The 21,294-nt window shown below is 40.8% G+C and overlaps 1 protein-coding gene across 3 annotated transcripts in view; it reads left to right on the top strand.

The window, feature by feature from the left end:
• Positions 1 to 19,657, top strand: part of STON1 (stonin 1) — a 65,278-nt gene extending 45,621 nt beyond the window's left edge. For 2 of the 3 annotated variants that reach the window (XM_016942819.4, XM_024353821.2), the window contains 3 exons: positions 1,704 to 3,680; positions 12,782 to 12,984; positions 16,370 to 19,655. In XM_016942819.4, the coding sequence (XP_016798308.2) occupies positions 1,751 to 3,680; positions 12,782 to 12,984; positions 16,370 to 16,444 (2,208 nt within the window). In that variant the 5' untranslated portion in view covers positions 1,704 to 1,750 and the 3' untranslated portion in view covers positions 16,445 to 19,655. Of the gene's footprint in view, positions 1 to 1,703; positions 3,681 to 12,781; positions 12,985 to 16,369 lie in introns of those variants that run through there. The other variant, NM_001204825.4, reaches the window with a different exon arrangement.
• The last annotated feature ends 1,637 nt before the right edge of the window (positions 19,658 to 21,294 follow it).

Here is a 21,294-nt window from a genome sequence, read left to right as displayed (position 1 = left end):
CCTGGCCTTAATTCTTCCTCCAATGTGGCTGAGGGAAGCCAAAAGATTAGACATCTCTGGTATAAGATTACAGTTTAGTTTCACTCTTTTGCATGTGGATATCAAGTTTTTTCAATACCACTTTTTTTTTTTGTTTGAGACAAAGTTTCGTTCTCCTTGCCCAGGCTGGAGAGTAATGACACAGTCTCTGCTCACTGCAACCTCTGCCTCCCGGGCTCAAGCGATTTTCCTGCCTCAGCCTCCTGAATAGCTGGGAATACAAGTGTGTGCCACCATGCCCAGCTAATTTTTTGTATTTTTAGTAGAGATGGGGTTTCTCCATGTTGGCCAGGCTGGTCTCGAACTCCTGACCTCAGGTGATCCGCTCTCCTCAGCCTCCCAAAGTGCTGGGATTATAGATGTGAGCCACTGCACCCAGCCCTCTTTCTTCCTTTTTTTTTTTTGAGACGGAGTCTCACTGTGTTGCCCAGGCTGGAGTGCAGTGGCGCATTTGTGGCTATAAAGTTCCCTGTGAGTACTGTTTTGGTGTGCTGTGTTTTCATTTTCATTTGTCTCAAGATATTTTCTAATTTCCTTTTATATTTCTTCTTTGATCCATTGGTTGTTCAAGAGTATGTTAATTTTCAAATATTTGTGAATTTTTTAGTTTTCCTTCTATTATTAATTTCTAGTTTTATTCCATTGTGGTTAGAAAAAATGTTTGTGTGATTTCAATCTTCTCACATTTGTTAAGATTTGTTTTGTAACCTAACGTGATCTGCTTTGGTGAATGTTCTGTGTGTGCTTGAGAAGAATATGTGTTCTGCTGCTGTTAGGTGGAATGTTCTGTATATATCTGGCAGTTTAGTTGAGTTTATAGTGTTCAAATCTATTGTTTCTTTAGTGGTCTTCTGTCTGGATGTTCTGTGTATTGTTGAAAGTATGGTGTTGAAATCTCCAATTATTAGTGGGTGGCTATCTATTTCTCTCTTCAGTTCTGTTAATGTTTGCTTCATATATTTGGGTGCTCTGATGTTGGATATATAAATATATATATATTTTGAGATGGAGTTTCACTCCATCACCCAGGCTGGAGTGCAATGGCACTATCTCAGCTCACTGCAACCTCTGCCTCCCAGGTTCAAGAGATTCTCCTGACTCAGCTTCTCGAGTAGCTGGGATTACAGGTGCCCACCACCATGCTTGGCTAATTTTTGTATTTTTTTGTAGAGACAGGGTTTTGCTATGTTGGCCAGACTGCTCTCGAACTGCTGACCTCAGGTGACCCTCTTGCCTCGGCCTCCCAAAGTGCTGGGATTACAGTTGTGAGCCACCATTCCCAGCTGGGTTAATATATATTTATAATTGTTATGTCTTCCTAGTGAATTGACTCTTTTGTCATTATATTATGTCCTTCTTTGTCTCCTATGATAGTTTTTGACTTAAAGTTTATTTTGCTTAAGCATGGCTACTCCTGCTCTCTCTTGGATAACATTTGCATGGAATATCTTTTTTCATCCTTTCACTTTCAGCATATGTGTGTCTTTAAATCTAAAGTGAGTACCTTATAGACAGCATACAGTTGGATCATGTTTTTTTTTTAATCCACTTAGCCACCAACAGAATTATAATTTTTAAGCATTTATCAGAACTAAAGACATTTAGTAATGATTCTCCCCTTCATTTTATATACCTATTTTCTCTTTATTTTATTTTTTTAACAGAGACAACCTATTTGATTTCTTGACAAGACCACAATCTTATCCCAAAGATGTGCTCCACAAATCCAGGCAACTGGGTCACCTTTGATGATGATCCTGCTGTTCAATCTTCTCAAAAGTCAAAGAATTTTCCTCTGGAGAATCAAGGTGTCTGTAGACCAAATGGACTGAAGCTGAACCTTCCTGGCCTCAGGGAATTTCCCAGTGGATCTTCCTCCACCAGCAGCACTCCTCTCTCCTCCCCCGTTGTAGACTTTTATTTCAGTCCAGGACCTCCAAGTAACTCTCCTCTTTCTACACCTACCAAAGACTTCCCAGGTTTTCCTGGCATCCCCAAAGCAGGGACTCATGTGCTTTATCCTATTCCAGAATCATCTTCAGACAGCCCACTCGCAATATCAGGAGGAGAATCTTCCTTACTGCCTACCAGACTAACATGTTTATCCCATGCCTTGTTACCCAGTGACCACTCATGTACACATCCAACTCCCAAAGTAGGTCTTCCAGATGAAGTTAATCCTCAACAGGCTGAAAGCCTAGGATTCCAAAGTGATGATCTCCCCCAGTTTCAGTATTTTCGAGAGGACTGTGCTTTTTCAAGTCCATTTTGGAAAGATGAAGGCAGTGATTCCCATTTCACCCTTGACCCACCAGGAAGCAAAAAGATGTTCTCATCAAGAAACAAGGAGATGCCTATTGACCAAAAAAGCCTAAATAAGTGTTCACTCAACTATATCTGTGAGAAGCTTGAACATCTCCGGTCAGCTGAGAACCAAGACTCACTTAGAAGTTTGTCTATACACTGTCTATGTGCTGAAGAAAATGCCTCTTCCTTTGTCCCCCACACACTCTTCAGGAGTCAGCCAAAATCCGGATGGTCTTTCATGCTGAGAATTCCTGAAAAGAAGAATATGATGTCTTCCCGGCAATGGGGACCAATTTTTCTGAAAGTTTTGCCTGGAGGAATTTTGCAGATGTATTATGAACAGGGATTAGAAAAACCATTTAAAGAGATACAGCTTGATCCATATTGTAGGCTTTCTGAACCCAAGGTTGAGAACTTCGGTGTAGCAGGAAAAATCCACACTGTGAAGATTGAACATGTGTCTTACACAGAAAAAAGGAAATACCATTCTAAGACAGAAGTAGTTCATGAACCAGACATAGAGCAGATGCTGAAGTTGGGGTCCACATCGTACCATGACTTCCTGGACTTTCTGACTACTGTGGAGGAGGAGCTGATGAAGTTGCCAGCTGTTTCAAAACCAAAAAAGAACTACGAGGAGCAAGAAATTTCCTTGGAAATTGTGGACAACTTTTGGGGTAAAGTCACAAAAGAAGGAAAATTTGTTGAAAGTGCTGTGATAACTCAAATTTATTGCCTCTGCTTTGTGAATGGGAACCTGGAATGCTTTTTAACCTTGAATGACCTTGAGCTGCCGAAGCGAGATGAATCCTATTATGAGAAGGACTCAGAAAAAAAGGGGATTGATATTCTTGACTACCATTTTCATAAGTGTGTGAATGTACAAGAATTTGAGCAATCAAGAATCATTAAGTTTGTACCTCTGGATGCCTGCCGGTTTGAGCTGATGCGTTTCAAGACTTTGTATAATGGGGATAATCTTCCCTTTTCCTTGAAGTCTGTAGTGGTGGTCCAGGGAGCATACGTGGAACTTCAGGCTTTTGTCAACATGGCCTCATTGGCGCAGAGGTCATCCTATGCTGGTTCCTTAAGGTCCTGTGACAATATAATGATACACTTTCCTGTCCCATCGCAGTGGATCAAGGCCTTTTGGACCATGAACCTCCAGAGGCAGAAGTCTCTGAAAGCCAAAATGAACCGCCGAGCATGTCTGGGGAGTTTACATGAACTTGAATCTGAACCTGTCATTCAAGTCACTGTGGGGTCAGCAAAATATGAGAGTGCCTACCAGGCAGTGGTATGGAAGATAGATCGGCTTCCAGACAAAAATTCAAGTAAATATTCAACACCCCAAGTTTATTTTCATGGGAAATAGCTTAAATATTCTCACCTTCCTCCTTGGGTTGAAACCAGGTAGAGACAGATGGCAATTTGTCAGCTGAGGCTGTGCTTTGGGGTGGGAGATGGAACATTTAGCTAAACAGCTGGTTTATTTGTTTCCTTTTGCACCTATTTCTACCAGATAAGTTTAACTGTTGAACATTTTTTAAATATCATATGAAATACCATGCTAGGCTAGGAATTTGTTGTGGATGGCGGCACTAAGAGAAAATTCGTTGATATCCATGGTTGAGATTAACGCATCAACTTCAAATGTTAAAAATATTTCTAATATAGCTGAGATTCCCTAATTAATCTTTAAAGATCTGTCATCCATGAATATACCTGAACTTCTTTGCATTCTCAGCCGATACCACTTCTTCCTTAGGTTTGCTCCCTGCTCTTTGAAATAAGACTGCTTTCATTTTTACCCAAATTGATTTTTGTTGACTGAATTCACCCATTTGGCCATCTCAACTTGTATTGTTTTTGTTTTTGACATGGCATCTCACTCTGTCATCCAGGCTGGAGTGCAGTGGCACGATCATGGCTCACTGCAGCCTCCACTTCCCAGGCTCAAGTGATCTTCCTGCTTCAGCCTCCTCAGTACCTGGGATTACAGATGCATACCATCGTGCCTGGCTAATTTTTTGTTTTTTAGTAGAGACGGGGTCTCCCTATGTTGCCCAGGCTGCTCTTGAATTCCTGGGCTCAAGGGATCCTCCCACATTGGCCTCCCAAAATGCTAGTATTACAGGTGTGAGCCACCTCATCTGGCCTAAACTGGTTGTTTTAGAATTAGGTGGACACACGTGAGTGTTAAAAATTCAGTTAATTTTTTTAAAATTTTGCAAATAAAAAATTATCTAGAAGTCAGAACTTGAAAAGACAGTTACAGTACCACATTTATTTTGGAGTAGTAAGTAAGTAGTAGTTGGCATAATATAATAAAGTCAAAAACCAAATTTTAAAATTAGAGCTCTTCCCTATTTTAGATGAGGGTTGTTGGTTGTTTTGTTTTTTTTTTTTTCCCCCTAGCAGAGCACTGGTCACTGGTCTCTGGAGTTAAATTGAGGGTGGGGATGGGGGACCTGAGTTGATGCATTCATCCATGCATCGATCCATCCATCCATTGATCCAAATCTTTTTTTTCTTTTTTCTTTTTTTTTTTTTGAGACAAGAGTCTCACTTTCTCACCCAGGTGGAGTGCGGTGGCACAATCTCGGCTTACTGCAACCTCCGCCTCTCGGGTTCAAGTGATTCTCCTGCCTCAGCCTCCAGAGTAGCTGGAACTACAGGCGCCCACCACCATGCCTGGCTAATTTTTGTATTTCGGTAGAGACAGGGTTTCACCATATTGGCCAGGGTGGTCTCAAACTCCTGACTTTGTGATCCTCCCGCCTCGGCCTCCCAAAGTGCTGGGATTACAGGCTTGAGCCACTGCGCCCGGCCCATCCATCCAAATCTTTACTGAGTACTTACTGTATACCAAGTGCCACATCAAGTGCTGGGGATAAAGATAAATAAAAATCTGATCCCTGTTTCCAGATGGCTCACAGCTGCTGTAGTCCTTCAGAGAAATTTAAGCTCCTCTAGACCCCTCCAGGCTGTGGACTTCAGAGGAAGCATTTTTCTTTGGGGTGGCCTTATGGCAGTGTTTCTCAAACCTGGCTATATTATTATTATTATTATTTTGAGATGGAGTCTTGCTCTGTTGCTCAGGCTGGAGTGCAGTGCGATAGCTCACTGCAACCTCTGCCTCCCAGGTTCAAGTGATTTTCCTGCCTCAGCCTCCCGAGTAGCTGGGACGACAGGCGTGAGCCACCACGCCTGGCTAGTTTTTGTATTTTTAGTAGAGACGGGGTTTTCCCATGTTGGCCAGACTGGTCTTGAACTCCTGACCTCAAGTGATCCACCTGCCTTGGCCTTCCAAAGTGTTGGGATTACAGGTGTGAGCCACCATGCCTGGCCAAACCTGACTGTATTAGAATAACTTGAAAGCTTTTAAATCATCTCAGTGTTTAGGTTTCACTTCATGCTAATTAAATCAGAATCTCTGGCAGGGGTGGGCGGGGGAGGGAGCCAGATTCCAAGTATTTTAAGATCACTCCAGATATAAGGTGTAGCCAGAGGGAAGAACACTGCTCTCCAGGTGTTGTAAAGTTGTAGAACCAGAAGAGCAAGCCCCAGACTACAATTGACTTGAGAGGCAGCACTGCCCGTACCCTGGAGGCCATGGGACCACCTTGTCCATGACTCTCTGTTTGTTGGTTTAACATCTGTTGACTGATGAGAGCTTGAGCTATGGGCAGGATCCTTCAGGTGAGAGACACAGGCCTAGTGAGCTGAGGAGCTCCAGGACCCTGTGCAGAAGGGAAGTTCCTACATTGTCTTTCTTCCTGACACCCCATACCCTTCTTCATTAATGCCAACTTTCACCCCACAGCATTCTCAAGACTCAGATTAATTATGTTCAGTTCCCCCACACTAGCAAGGATAGCTCAGGCTTAGGGCAGAGTGAGGTGGTGATGGTGCAGCCTGGTCACAGTGAATGGTCTCAAACAGCACATTCTGATCAACTCTGCTGTGATGGGAGGGAAGGTCAGTATCTTCTATGATATAATCCACTGAGATACTGTTTCCTGCTTTCTTGTTTTTTTCTTTTTTTGGGATGGAGTGTTGCTCTGTCGCCCAGGATGGAGTGCAGTGGTGCAATCTTGGCTCACTGCAACCGCTGCCTCCTGGGTTCAAGCAATTCTAGTGGCTGAACCTCCCAAGTAGCTAGGATTACAGGCCCGCACCACCACACCCGGCTAATTTCTTATATTTTGTGTAGAGATGGGGTTTCACCATGTTGGCCAGGCTGGTCTCAAACTCCTGACCTCAGGTGATCCACCCGCCTCGGCCTCCCAAAGTGGTGGGATTAGAGGAGTGAGCCACCGTGCCTGGCCCCTGCTTTCTTTTATAACTTGGCTAGAGAGGCAAATTGAACCATTTGCATCATCATGCCAGAGAAACCAGTTTTAAGGTCTTCATACAAGGTTCCAAATGATCTATTCTAAAAGTTACTTGTGCTAGTTTTAGGTTAGAGGGTTTAAACAAAATCAGAGTATTAGCTTTTGTTTTGCTCAACAAAAAGGGAAAGAGAGGCAGGCAGAAAGTCAGGCAGGCTGGAATGCCTATTGGAACCTCCTGGATCTGCAGGTTTCCCCTGAAATCTGGGTGATAAACTAACTCCCGTTGTTTTTCGTTGATCCTAGAGATGGTCTCGAGGACTAGAACAAAAGGTCCAAAGCAGTTTTTGCATAGACTTGAAGTGGTAATTATGCTTTTGAGAGAGAAGCACAATAGGCTCAGGCTGTGGGCTTGCCCACGTGGTGTCAGAGGGACAACAGCACAGGCTCCCTTTGTAGTCCATTCCTATTGCTCTACTTAGAGCAGGTGCTCTGGGAGGCCCTGAAGGAAATAAGCACTTGGCTAAAGCCTGGCCAGGGTAACCACACTTATTTTTCAAACTGAGAAACCATACCAATCATCTTTTCTAATTTTGGGAGTGCAGACATGTATGAAGCTTTTTGTGAAAATGATCCTGTTTATAACACTGCATTTTTTTCAGAGTCAATGGTGTAGTTAACTGATCCAATCAACAAGAATTTATTGAGAAGGAGGCTCACTCATTTACTCCACAAACATCTACTAAAGTTCTTCTAGGTATAGGTTCTGTGCTGAGTGTTTTAAGAGATACAGACACAAACATGATTCCTACTCTACCAGAAACTTAACAGTCTAGAAGGTGAGACAGACTCTGAAGCGGCTACCCAAATGCACTGTGGAAAAGTGCATAGTTCCAGGCTTGGACAAACATATGCACTTAGGGATCCCAGAGGAAAGGGTAATAAACTGCCTGGGGACTAGGGAGGGCTTCACTGAAGAGCTGATGGCTGGGAGAGTCAATAGAGTTTCCATCAAAGAAAGAAACAGCAGAACCACAGGTGTGTGGGTGGGGGATCTTACCTAAGTTTTGGGGCTGAGGGAGTGGTCGGGGAAGAGACCAGTGTATTAAGACCTTGTGGGCCATGCTGTGGGGTGTGAAGTTTATCTGTCAACAGGGCCTCAGGGTTGTTTTCAGGCATGACTGCTACAGAATCATATCTTGTTTCAGAAAGGATGGCATGCAGTGCAGAGGAAAGATTTAGGAGTAGATTATAGACACAGGTAAGTTGGGAGGAGGTGAGGGATGCTGAGCAAAGGCAGTGGCAGAGAGAGAGGCAAGAGATGGGTGAGCGAATTCAGGGGAGGTGCCCCTAAGTGATGACAGATTCTGTATGGGCATGAGGGAAAGGGAGGGAATGGGAGAAGGTCAGGGGCTCTGGCTGTGGTGGATAGGTGGGCAATGGTGCCATTAGCCGAGATAGCCTGGAATCTTCTCATCACTCATCCTTTTAAAGTCTGTTTCCCAGTCCTGGCCACATGTTAGCATCATTAAAGCTTCAAACACATACCCATATTTGGGCCCCATCCCCTACTAATCGGGCTCTATGAAGATGAGGCCCAGGTGTTGATGTTTATAAAGGCTCATGCAGCCAGGGTTGAGACTACTGACCTGATCCCCTAGGCAGAGATCATTCCTCCCTGCTTTGCATATGCCTTTGTCTTCTAGAGCTCTGTTATTGCTCTCCCATGAGTATTTATTTATTTATTTATTTATTTATTTATTTATTTATGAGACGGAGTCTCGCTCTGCCACCCAGGCTGGAGTGCAATGGCACGATCTTGGCTCACTGCAACCTCCACCTCCTGTGTTCAAGAGATTCTTCTGCCTCAGCCTCCCGAGTAGCTGGGACTACAGGTGCGCACCACCACGCCTGGCTAATTTTTGTATTTTTAGTAGAGATGGGGTTTCGCCATATTGGCCAGGCTGGTCTCAAACTCCTGACCTCGTGACCTGCCCAGTTTGGCCTCCCAAAGTGCTGGGATTATAGGCATGAGCCACTGCACCCGGCCTCCCATGAGTATTTATTAGCAGTGGAGCTCACCAAGAACAATGACAAGAATGGACATTTCCAGGGAAACTGGCTGGACCTGAACTTGGCCTTCAGGAATTCTTTTGTAAAACCGTCATATCACCAGGCCCACAGAGGACAACATTTTACAGGCATTTCAGTCAATTACACAGTGATAATTCACTGAACAAATCCTTTGGGATCACAGCTGCTTTATTGAGATCAGGTCTGTGCACAAAGAGGAGGCCCAGGGAAAACACAGTGGGGCTGTGTCAGGTGGCGTCCAGAGGGCATGGTGCAGCTGTGGGCCTGGCTTGGGGCAGGACATTTCTGGGATTACAGGGCCCTGCCCCAAGCTTCTCCGTTGAGGGGGTGGGGAGGGCAATGCAGAGAGTGAGAGGGTGCCAGGGCAGGCTATAAGCTAATTTGCCTCTTGAGAAGTAGGGTAATAATAAGGTTGGAGCAGAGAGGAAATCTTTGTCCTAAGGCAGTACTTCTCAAACTTTTGTGTGCCCAGGAATCACCTTGTTAAAATGTGGATTTTGACGGAACAAGTGGGATCTGGAATACTGTGTTTCTAACAAGTGCTGATGTGACGGCAATGCATCTGGCCCAAGGAACACGCTTAGAATAGCAGGATCCCAGAATGCATCTCTATTTTTCTATATGACTTTTAGATCAGTTGTGTATTTAGAGAACATAAAGTTTTTAACAAGCTCTTTAAAATTTTATCCTTTTCAAGATAGTCTCGGAAAACTTTGCATTATTTGAAAAGATACTTCGAAAATGGAAACTGAATGAATAGCACTGGAGTGCAGTGGCGAGGTCTCAGCTCACTGCAACCTCTACCTCCCAGGCTCAAGCCATCCTCCCACCTCAGCCTCCCAAGTAGCTGGGACCACAGCACGTGCCACCACGCCTGGTTAATTTTTTGTATTTTTGGTAGAGATGGGGTTTTGCCGTGTTGCTCAGGCTGGTCTCGAACTTCTCAGCTCAGGCAACCCACCCGCCTTGGCCTTCCGAGTGCTGGGATTATAGGTATAAGCTACCGCACCTGGCAAGAACATATAAACTAGTCTACTATGTTCTAATTATAAAACTTTTTAAAAAATTTTTTTTTCCTTCCTGGGAATTTGAGGGATCAGGATTGACCTTTTTTATTGGGGAAATCACCTGTGATTTCTGGAAAGGTGGGGAGGGCTGCTGGTCCCTTAATGTCCCTTCTAACCAGCTTGTCAATGCTTAGTATTCCTTTGACAGTGGGCAGGTCTTTCATTTTTCAACAAAGGTTTGCCTGAGGCACTAGCTCACAGACTTCATTCATACTAAGGTGTGAATGACAGCAGAGGAGCTTAGGCTTTGTTGGGGTGGTAGAGAGAGAAAGAGAAAGGAAAAAAGAGAAAGACAGCTGAAGACAAATGAGGATGCTGGTTAGCCAGAGGAGGTGTATATGGTGGCACAGAATTATTAAGGGGAATGAGAGTGGTGGAGGATCAATTAAATATATCTACCTCTAACTTCCCAATTTTTCGACTTTTCTCTTTTTTTCTTCTGCCCTGTCATCAGCACATTGGTTGCTCTCTTCTCCTCCACTCTGTCATCCTCTTGCTATTCTTTCCCTTCGGCCCTCTAACAGTTCAGTTTCAGGTGTAAAATATTTTGGTTCAGGAGGGACTGGATATCAACTAGACCTAAGATTTTGTGATTTACATTCCCCGTCCTGAGAAAAGGAATTATGTTGAGTGAACAACGACCAAAGCTGGACAGTTCCCCCTGGTGGTCAGCACTGAGACAACACGATTTTCCTCTATCTTTTATTCATTAATTGGTGAATTTGAAAATAATCTGTTAAGCCCCAAACATGACAGACATTGTGCTAAGGACAGACATGACACCTGTCCCTGTGGGACAGAAAGTCTGAAGAGGGAGTGTGTTACTAAACATTGTAGAGCATTTAGCATTTTCAAAAGCCTTAAAAAATAAGCCAGAAAACTTGAAAGGAAAAAGGCTTTTACCATTTTTAAAGAAAAGCAGGTAGAAAGGTTTTGTTTCTGACATTTTTTGTACCACTAAGTCTTCAATTTGGGTTTAGTTCTTCAATTTTCATCGTAAAATTTCCCCAAATAATTTTTTCTTATAAAGTGTGAGTATCAGATCATGTCTAGTATAATTTTTAACTCTGAATGTGTAACATTCACAGTCCCTTTATTAGCAAAATTATAGTAATTAAATAATACTGGCTTTATAGTTGAATAGCACTTTGCAAAATGATATGTCTGGCTCATCTATATTGCTATAGAATACTACTGCCCCAGTGCTGTATGCATATGAACTGGTTAATCCTCACAACAGCCCTTATAAGGTTCAGGTTATCCTCATTATCCACATTTTTAGATGAAGAAACTGAGGCTCAGAGAGATAAGCAATTTGTAACCCTAGCCTTAATCACTTTGCCATAACAAGACTGAAGAGTGCCTGCAGTAAGTGTAAATGTACTTACTGTATCCTCACTGCAGACAGAATACTAAAAAGAGTAATGGAGTTTGCAGTCTCTCTGGGTGTGTGTGTATGAGAATGAAGTTATCACTTGCCTGCAGTGATCAGGTTGTTAAGAGCATCTCAGAGGCCACTGTTGTCCTACCCTTCCCGTAAGTGGTAGAGATGGCTAATGAGCATCTGTTGGTTAATTGATTGATGACTTCTCAAGGCTTTTTACAGCCTTAGAATTCTATTAGTCACTCTACAAGAAACAGGTTGTATGGAACGAAAGGTAATTTATCTTTTAAGAATTAAGTGAAATCCTTTAAACTCTTGTTTTTGTGTCTAAAGCTATATTCTGATGGAAATGCTCTTTCTCTAGCTATGTCAGTGGTACAGTAATTTAATCTGGGTCTTGAAATTACTCTTTATCTCATACATTTATTTAAGTAAAGATAGCCACATTGGATATGGAGATGCTATGAACAACGCAACAGAATCATGGAATGTTTGTAAAGCTGCTGCAGTGATTACAATGAAAATATTTTTCATTTCCTTATAACACACACACACACACACACTATATGACCCTCATCTAAAATCTTTGAAATATATCCAGTATCTCTGGGTCTGGCACTGAACCTGGCCTGGCATAGCACAGATGCTCAATAAGTGACAAATTGAGTGAAAACCAATATTAGATTAAAATATTAAAGGCCAATATGCCCATCTCTACTCTGTATAGCTGTTCCAGTCAAAGTATTTTGGAAGGATGTGTGAGAATTACAGTAGGGAAAAATAATTTATTCTACTGAAAAAAGAATTCTTGGCCTGGAACATTTTCTGAAAAGTTAAGTTTAACTTTTAAAAATCAGAATTTTAAAATAATGTGACTTAATTTGGGCTGAAGTTTATTTTTGAGTTATCTGTATATAGACGGTAAGGAAATGAATAAATTAATAATTATAAGACGTTACTCAGTCTAAGAGAAAGAGGCTTGTACAGGTCTTTAGCACATTGTAGCCAAATAATTATGTTTAATATAAATATTACTCGTATCTTTTAATTAAGGGAAACAATTAAGTTTAACAATATTACTATATTGTTTAATATAAATTAAACATTAATATTAAAAATATTGCTTAAAATAAATATTTAGCAGATTATATTACTATAATATAGTAATTATATTGTTATATACTAATATAATTTGCTAAATATAGTAATATTTCTAATTAATATTAGTAATATTTCTCATTGAAAACGTTTTTAGGAGTTCATCTGTGCCTGCATATAGTAATATACTTTTATTTTTATATTTTTACCATTCTTATTCAAAATAGTAATGAAGTTGAACTTGTTTTTAAAGCTAGTACTTAAAAATGGCAGACAGCTTTCCCCCTAGTTGGTGCAAAATTGTAGATTTTCATGGTATGTTGTTTAAATGGAATTTGCACTGCTGCAGTGCTAATGAAATTCCTTATTAAGGAGAGAGATGAGTGCCTTTTATGTTCAAGATAAATGTTCAATGGCCATTAAAATACTTTGACTATTTGATTTTTTTTTCCCTCAAGGTCTAGATCATCCCCATTGTCTGTCATACAAATTAGAGCTTGGATCAGACCAAGAAATTCCCTCTGATTGGTATCCATTTGCTACTGTTCAGTTTTCCGTGCCTGACACCTGTGCCTCAAGGACAGAGGTCAGGTCTCTGGGAGTGGAGAGTGATGTCCAGCCACAGAAACATGTTCAGCAGCGAGCTTGCTACAACATCCAGGTACATCCCAAAGCTTCTAGAACTGTGACCTGATTTGGCTTTAAATATTTGTTTTGCTGTCTTTTGTGATCGTGTATGTGTTGTGTGTGTGTGTATATGTGTGGTGAGATTTGCCCTAGAGAGGATCTCAGCTATGGAAACTTGATGGCCACCATTGAGCTTAGTTCTTCCTATCCATTCTGGAGAATGTTGGGAACACTTAATAATTTAGCTCTCAATGAAAAACAGGACATTAAAAATGAATCTACAATTTAGAAGCATATTTATAATAAAAATTATGATGTTAGAACACCATTTCTCAAAATATGTGCTGCAGAACATGTGTCCCATATAATTATCCAAGAAAAAAATAAGTTGGGGAATGCCGTATACTAAATTAATGTTAAATAAAGGCCCCCAAGAAGTCCTGCAATAAGGAAACTTGTTAAACTTAGTTAACCTAGTTTTTCCCAACTCATTGGCTATTGTGTCTTGTCTGTGTGGGTATGTGTATGTAAAACACTTATACCTATCTTGTGGAATAGTGTTCTGTGGAGCATGCTTTAGGAAATGCTGAGTTACTCTATTATGGTAGTTTTCAGTTTTTTTTTTTTTTTTTTTTTTTTTTTTTTTTTAAGACGGTATCTCACTCTCACCCAGGCTGGAGTGCAGTGGCACGATCTTGGCTCACTGCAACCTCCGCCTCCTGGGTCCAAGCGATTCTCCTGCCTCAGCCTCTCAAGTAACTAGGATTACAGACACCCACCACCACACCGAGCTATTATTATTATTATTATTATTATTATTGTATTTTTAGTAGAGATGGGGTTTTGCCATGTTGGCTAGGCTGGTCTCAAACTCCCGACCTTAGGTGATCTGACCATCTTGGCCTCCCCAAGTGCTGGGATTACAAGCGTAAGCCACCATGCCTAGCCTATTGGTAGCTTAAAGTTTTATTTTAAATTTTTAAATAGAGATGGGATCTCACTATGTTGGTCAGGCTGGACTCAAATTCCTGGTCTCAAGTGATCCTCCTGCCTCAGCCTCCCAAAGTGCTGGGATTATAAGCGTGAGCCACCATATCCAACCTGGTATTATGGTAGTTTTAAATGTTTGCCATCAGGTCTTCTGCATTCTTAGGCAGATGAACTAAAGGAGGACATACACTTACATCTGTTTCTAAACTTGTTTTCCCTTCTTATCCTCAAGTTTAGTAGATACATGGATGTCTTCTGCCACATATTTCCCACAGTATCTTGAAATGGTGATGCATCTTGCTGATTTTTTTTAAAAGGTTTTCTTTTTTTTGAGACAGAGTCTTGCTCTGTTGCCCAGGTTGGAGTGCAGTGGCATGGTCTCGGCTCACTGCAACCTCCGCTTCCTGGGTTCAAGTAATTCTCCTGCCTCAGCCTCCCGAGTAGCTGGGATTACAGGCGCCTGCCACCACGCCTGGCTAATTTTTTGTGTTTATAGTAGAGATGGGGTTTCACCATGTTGGCCAGGCTGGTCTCGAACTCCTGACCTCGTGATCTGTCTGCCTCGGCCTCCCAAAGTGCTGGGATTATAGGTGTGAGCCACCACGCCCGGCCTAAAAGTATTTTTTAACTAGAAAATATTTCAAAAATCACAAAAATTAAACAGTGCATTACAGACAGGTGATTCAGTTTAGAATGTATGTTTCCCTTCTGTCTTTCACATGAGCAACATTTTATACTTTCTAATAGCATTTATTTTATTTTTAAAAATTTAAATTTTGCCTGTTACACAGCCCTCAGGAGGTCCTGAGAACATGTGCCTCTCAAATAGCATTTTAAAAATCTATGTGTTGCTTGACTTGCAGCAATGATTACTGCCATTCTGATTTTCTACTGATTTATTTCTATTAAAAATAGTGATATTATACATGACATCGCTAATATCAACTGGGTTTCCTATACTATAGTAATGTGAATCAGGATTTTTCTTTATTTTGGACTATCTGTTTAGAAGTCTGTTTGGGTCCAGTTATCTTTTTCTACTGATGAAAGTAATGATAGGTAGTGCTGTCCCGTGCAGCCCCTTCAGACCTGAAGGATGTATTTCCCCAGCAGGTGGGAATTGCCGCTGCTGAAGATAGCTGCCTTTCCTGAGGTCATGCCTCCTTCCTGGAATCTATGCAGGGGTGTATAGGCCCCTTTCCATCAACTTGGGCTAACGCTGTAGGTCAGCCCAGCTTCAGCTCTCCAGGGCATGGGCAGAAGCCTTCATTCTGACTACATTGCATCCCAGCTTCTCTCTCTGCCCATTTAGCTTCATTTCCTGCCTCACTCCCCCATGAATGTTGAACTCAACGGCACTCTCCAGTAAACTTTCTGCACACAGATCTCCATCTCAGAGTCTATTTCTTGGGGAACCTGACCTACAACACTAGGTATATATGTATTATGTGTGACTGAAATGTGGGTCAAGTGCGCATGGAGACTGTGTTTATAGTTATTTTCCTATTCACAGGACATGCCAGGTTCATGCAGTTTTAGTGGACAATTAAAAATTACTTTACAAAGTCTTTCTAGCTTTAGTAGCATTTACTAGTTGATCTGCACCTGGTGGTAGTTTCAAAATGTTTTCTTCCATTTAGTAATTATCTGTTGCCAGATACTGCTCCACATGCAGGGACACAGCAGTGTGAACAGAGAGACAAAGTCCCTGTCCTCATGGAGCATAGTTTCTAGTGGGGGTAAACGAAAAATAGTTAGTAGATAAATAAATAAATAAATAAATATGATTTCAACTAATAACAAATTCCAAGAAGGTAATACAATAGGGTAACAGGATAGAGAGTGACTGGAGGGCTTTATCAGGGGTAGTCCTGGAGGACCTCCAGGAGGATGTGACATTTGAGCTGAGACAAAAATGATGAAGAGCAGATGGTTTACTATTAGGTTGCTGCAAAAGTAATCACGGTTTTTGCCATTAGTTTTGCAGCAACCTAATAGTTTGTAAGCTGGCTTGTTTCAGTTAGATAATTTTGGGTGCATTATAAATCTTAAGGGGGCCAATGGCTAGATACGTGATACAGCCATATATTCAGGTAGAGGGATAATTGATCATATGTCTAGTCAGATCTGTAAATTTTTTTCAATATACATATTCTGTATACATTTTATAAAAACTACGTTTGACTTAGAAGACAGTTTTGGTGCTCTTGAAGACTTGACCCTGGTGGGGAGGATTTGAGGGGCTCTGTTGTTCAAAAGGAGAGCAGAGCGCCTCACTTGGAAGCTACTGTAGGAGGGTAGAGGGCTGTGTCTGTGTCCAAAGGGTGAGGTTTGTGCAGTCTGTGCCACATGTGTAAAATAGGACTGAAGAGGTGTAAGTGCTGTGTTGCATTTGTTAATGCTGCCTGTGTTTTGCTTTTGCATAACAGGTTGAAATAGAAAAGAAGTGGATTAAAATCGATGGAGAAGACCCAGATAAAATTGGTGACTGCATAACTCAGTAGGAGTAGCAAGAGTTTATGATGACAGCCCACTTGTCAAATATGTAATTCACCGAAACCACACCAAGTCCTGCTACTGTAGAGTGGAAATGACTTCTGAATAGCGGTTTTAGGACAGGTCTGATGGCTGTGTTTAGAGAAGTTTAGACCTAAAACCGAACAATCTGTATTTTTTGCTTTTCATATGTTTTTGTCCTAGGGGTTCGATCTAAAATGTTTCTATAATTCGTGTGATGTTTTGCTTCCTATTGAAACTCAAAGGCACTGTTACTCGTTGTGTGACCCCGCAGCCAGTATGATTTTTGATTACTCAGTGGCTGACTGTTTTGCTCCCTGGATTACTGAGGTGCCGTCTTTATTTTTTCCCATCTCTTCTTGCTGCTTAGTGTCTGTACTAGAGGGTAAGGGAATCAAAGGAGACATAAACCAAAATACTTAATTTTCCCTCTTTCTTGCCTCTGAAATGTGGCTAGGTGTAGAATGATGTTGAAACCACAGGCTAAAATGTAGATCTGGAAGTATCTGTGCTTTTGAATTACTTATTTACCTGTCCTCTTACCATTGGTAAATAATAATTGGCTATATTTGGTACCTGTCTCTCTCCTACTGTATTGTCATTTTCAAAATGTGTTTGTTTTCTGGCACGTCCTGCAAAGAAGCTATTTCTGTTGTCCTACATATTTTAGAATAAATCACTAAGACATATTTCCTTTCACTTGGCAGGATTCCTTTCAAAATGGAATCTGAGTATTAGACACTAGTTAAAATATTTGTGTATATTAAAGATTAATTTTTAAAATTTATAAATACTATTTTCCAAAAGTACAGACTCTAAGGACATATTTTGATAAAGTATTATTTGTAATGAACACAAGCCTCTAGATTTAGAAGTCTAAATCACATTATGATTATTTTATACTAGTTCTGCTATCATGCTGTTTTATGCTAATTCTGCTTATTTTAGAGTATTTTTCATTAAAAGGTGAGCAAAGTGAAAGATACTTGGTATTTTACCCAGATTTCTAAGAGGCAACATTTTTATTCTTCAGAGTCAAGTAAATGACTATAATAGTTTGGTTTCTAATGAAAAGTCAATAGCATTAGCAGTTATAATTCTGTTTATAATTTCCTTTCAGCATTTACAGTGAAAAGTGAGAATTTTAAAATTTATGAAATCTATATTCCAGGTATCGTTTTTAGTCTGAAAAACAAACTCCCCCATGTGGTATTAATATACCTTCAATTTATGTTGAATCTTAAACATAATTAGGAGATATTTCTCTCTATTTGCTAGATTTGTTTTGAGTCAAAACTGATTTAGTGTTCTTCCAGACAACATTTATGTGTTGGCCTACAGAGTTTATTTCATGTGTTTTATTTAATATTTAATATTATATTACATTCATTGAAATCTGTTCAAAAACAGATTAAGACAAACATTTATGTTAGTCTGTATCAATCAGCAGATTTTATTGCTTTTCATTATTTTACTGTAAAGGCAAAGAATGCAATAGGTGATGGTTGGTTGAAAGGAATTGTTATGGCTGTTTTTATTTTTTACTTTTCTTGAGACAGAGTCTCACTCTGTTGCCCAGGCTGGAGTGCAGTGTGTCATCTTGGCTCACTGCAACCTCCGCCTCCTGGGTTCAAGGGATTCTCCTGCCTCAGCCTCCAACTAGCTGGGATTACAGGCGCAAGCCACCATGCCTGGCTAAAATTCTTTTGTATTTTTAGTACAGACAGAGTTTCCCCATGTTGGCCAGGCTAGTCTCGAACTCCTGACCTCAGGTGATCCACCAGCCTCGGCCTCCCAAAGTTCTGGGATTACATGCGTGAGCCACCATGCCCGGCCGCTATTGCTCTTTTTAACTTCATTTGATGCCTTGCTTATAATATCATATGCTTGAGGCTCACTGTTGATGTAGAGTAGGGCAAATCTGTGTGTGTATGTCATTAAAAAAAATTCTACCATCTTTCTTTATCATCTGGTGTGGGCGCACTCTAGAGTGACTTCAGTCTGCTCAGAACGAATGTGGAGCCCGGCCGAAACTGATGCTGCCCACGGTCCCAGTGAAGTTAGGTGGGTTAATTACTGCCATTCCTTTCTAAGTGTGTTTTATGGCATCCTGCCCACAAAGAACTCACAGTCTGATTAGGATGAACTTAATGACTATTTACACCTCAAAATGTATTCAGCAAAGGGTTCACTTAATCGCCCCTCATGCTTCACAGGTTGACTAGTATCTGTGGGTACCTCCCCGCCCAGGTTATTCACTCACAAGCCACTGGGCCTTCAGGACATCTCAAGATTCAGTCTTGACAATATAATAGCAAAAGCTGGACTAAAGCCCAAATGGATTGTCCGTGGCAATGCAGAAGCTGATAGCATTAACAGCAGGGTGTTACAGCATAATTGTTAATTCGCACATCTATTAGGATCCTTAAATATTCATTACTTAGTGTTAAATTAACATTCTGTGTAGGGAGGGGAGGCTTATTCAATTCTTCTGACCTCAGAACTGGCAGAAGGTCAGATGTGACTACAGAACTCTAGGTGAAAAATCAGGTAGGGTTCAAATTAAGTAGAACTGCCCTTGCCGGAATAGCGATCTTCAAAAAACCCTTGCTTTTAGGGGAGGGAAGCGGGGAAGGAAAGGAATGAGGGAGGAAATATTCCTTTCTAGCATTCATTTTGCTTAGATCACTCCATTGTGAGTTTGACCATTTTGGAGTCAAATGAGCAGACTTCCAAGGAGTTGACCAGTTTGTGACTAGTCTGGTCACCTTTCCAGTTACAGGATCATATTAACTGTGTAAATGAATTCATGGGTAGATCATTTGTGCAGATCTGAATTTAAGAACATTTCCTTTTTCTGTGGGAATCACAAGAGTTTATCCATTAAAAAAAGATATGTAAAAAGGATACTTTCCAGCACATAAATAAAGGCTGGAATTTTACAACCTGATGTATATATTAGACAGTTCTAGGATGTTAGTTCCTTTCATTCCAGAGCTATGCTTGTGATACAGCCCCTTTTCTTATAAATTCAGTTAGAAGGACTTCCTTAACAATGACTATTATAATTTTTTACTTAAAATACAGTTTTATATTCTGTCAATGCAAATATAAGACAGGTTGAGCCTTAATCATGTAACAAAATATTTTGTAGATTACATATTGATTTTTCAAAAATTAAAAATGTATTTCAAACTATTCTTACTGTGCTGTGAATTTATATCTTCTTCTGCAAGACCTGGGGCTATTTTTTTTTCTTAAGGTATGAAATCAATTTCAATAACCTTAAACAATTGACCCTCTGTCAGGCATATGTCAGGCTCCACTCTTAAGGAGTCAGTGACCATGACCTCTTTGCATATCCTGGAAAAATGACATCATCAAAGTATAGTTGATAATGTTATAAAGGATGATTTTAAAAATAGGGTATAATCATGACTCACAAAGATATGAGGCTGGGCGTGGTGGCTCACGCCTGTAATCCCAGCTGTTTGGGAGGCCGAGGCGGGTGGATCATGAGGTCAGGAGATCAAGACCATACTGGCTAACACGGTGAAACCCCGTCTCTACTAAAAATACAAAAAAAAAAAAAAAAAAAAATTAGTTGGGCGTGGTGGCGGGCGCCTATAGTCCCAGCTACTGGGGAGGCTGAGGCAGGAGAATGGTGTGAACCCGGGAGGCAGAGCTTGCAGTGAGCCGAGATCGCGCCACTGCACTCCAGCCTGGGCAACAGAGTGAGACTCCATCTCAAAAAAAAAAAAAAAAAGAAAGAAATATATGAAATGAATACTTGCATAAGATTACCACTATTCAAAGCCTTTCACAATTTTTCCTTGAAAACAGAAAAAACTTTGTCCACAGAATTCCATGGAATTTTCAAACTTTGGCAACTTGTAGAGTAGTCCTGTAGAATTAATGTGCACCTAAAAGCCAGCCACATTTTTAAAGTTTAGAAAACCAGTTTTACATAATTGCACAGAATGTATTTCAGGTAAGATATATGTGTGGGTGGTAGGGAGTTGGGGGAGAGTGGAGGGGAGTTGTGGGGAAGTGGAGGGAGGCTATAGGAGATATGAAGGGAATCAGTGCTTATAAAGGACGAACCTAACAACCTCTCCACCCGCCTTTTTATAAGAAATCTGCCTTGTGTTGAAATTAAATTTTTATTGAGCTACTAAAGTTAATATTTCAAAATGGCATCAGTACTTCATAGAAGACAGAGAATGAAACACCATTTTAGCCACTGCTAGCACTCACAAGGCTTGGCCCTAGTTCTTCAGGAATAGCAAAAGGATTGACTGGTAAAAACTGACCGTATTTGTAACAACAGTCCTCAAAATCCCATCAATCAATTCTTCCCTGTTTTGTCTCAACTCTGGCTAGACTGTCCCACCACTTTTGTGTAGACACAGGGTAGATTTTGATGTTGTCTCTCCTAGACCGTCCCCATCCTCTGCAACTACTGTATTCCAAGGAACTTAAACCCTTAGCCAGGGCCCTAAAACACAGGGTTATGTGTATTCTGTTGAATCATATGTAATCGCCAATATTTACCTTTCTTGATGGGAATTTCATGGGCTCAATCTAATTATCCACATATTTCCCTAGGTCATATGTTACAAGCACTTTTTGTTATCCTGCTTAGAAATGGCATTGAAATATGAATTTGACTAATTTTTAAAGCAAGACAGAGTTGCTAGTCAAGAAGCAAATAGTTGAATTACAAAAATCCATAGATTCAAGCTACAGATAATATTGTGCCTTTAAAATCATCTGTAAGGAATGTAATCATTTTCCTCTGTAAGGAAAAGGAAAACTGATTAGATTAATTGCCCCA

Source organism: Pan troglodytes, chromosome 12, assembly GCF_028858775.2.
Source record: "Pan troglodytes isolate AG18354 chromosome 12, NHGRI_mPanTro3-v2.0_pri, whole genome shotgun sequence".
Classification (NCBI taxonomy): Eukaryota; Metazoa; Chordata; class Mammalia; order Primates; family Hominidae; genus Pan; species Pan troglodytes.
This window is presented reverse-complemented; position numbering and strand designations above follow the sequence as displayed.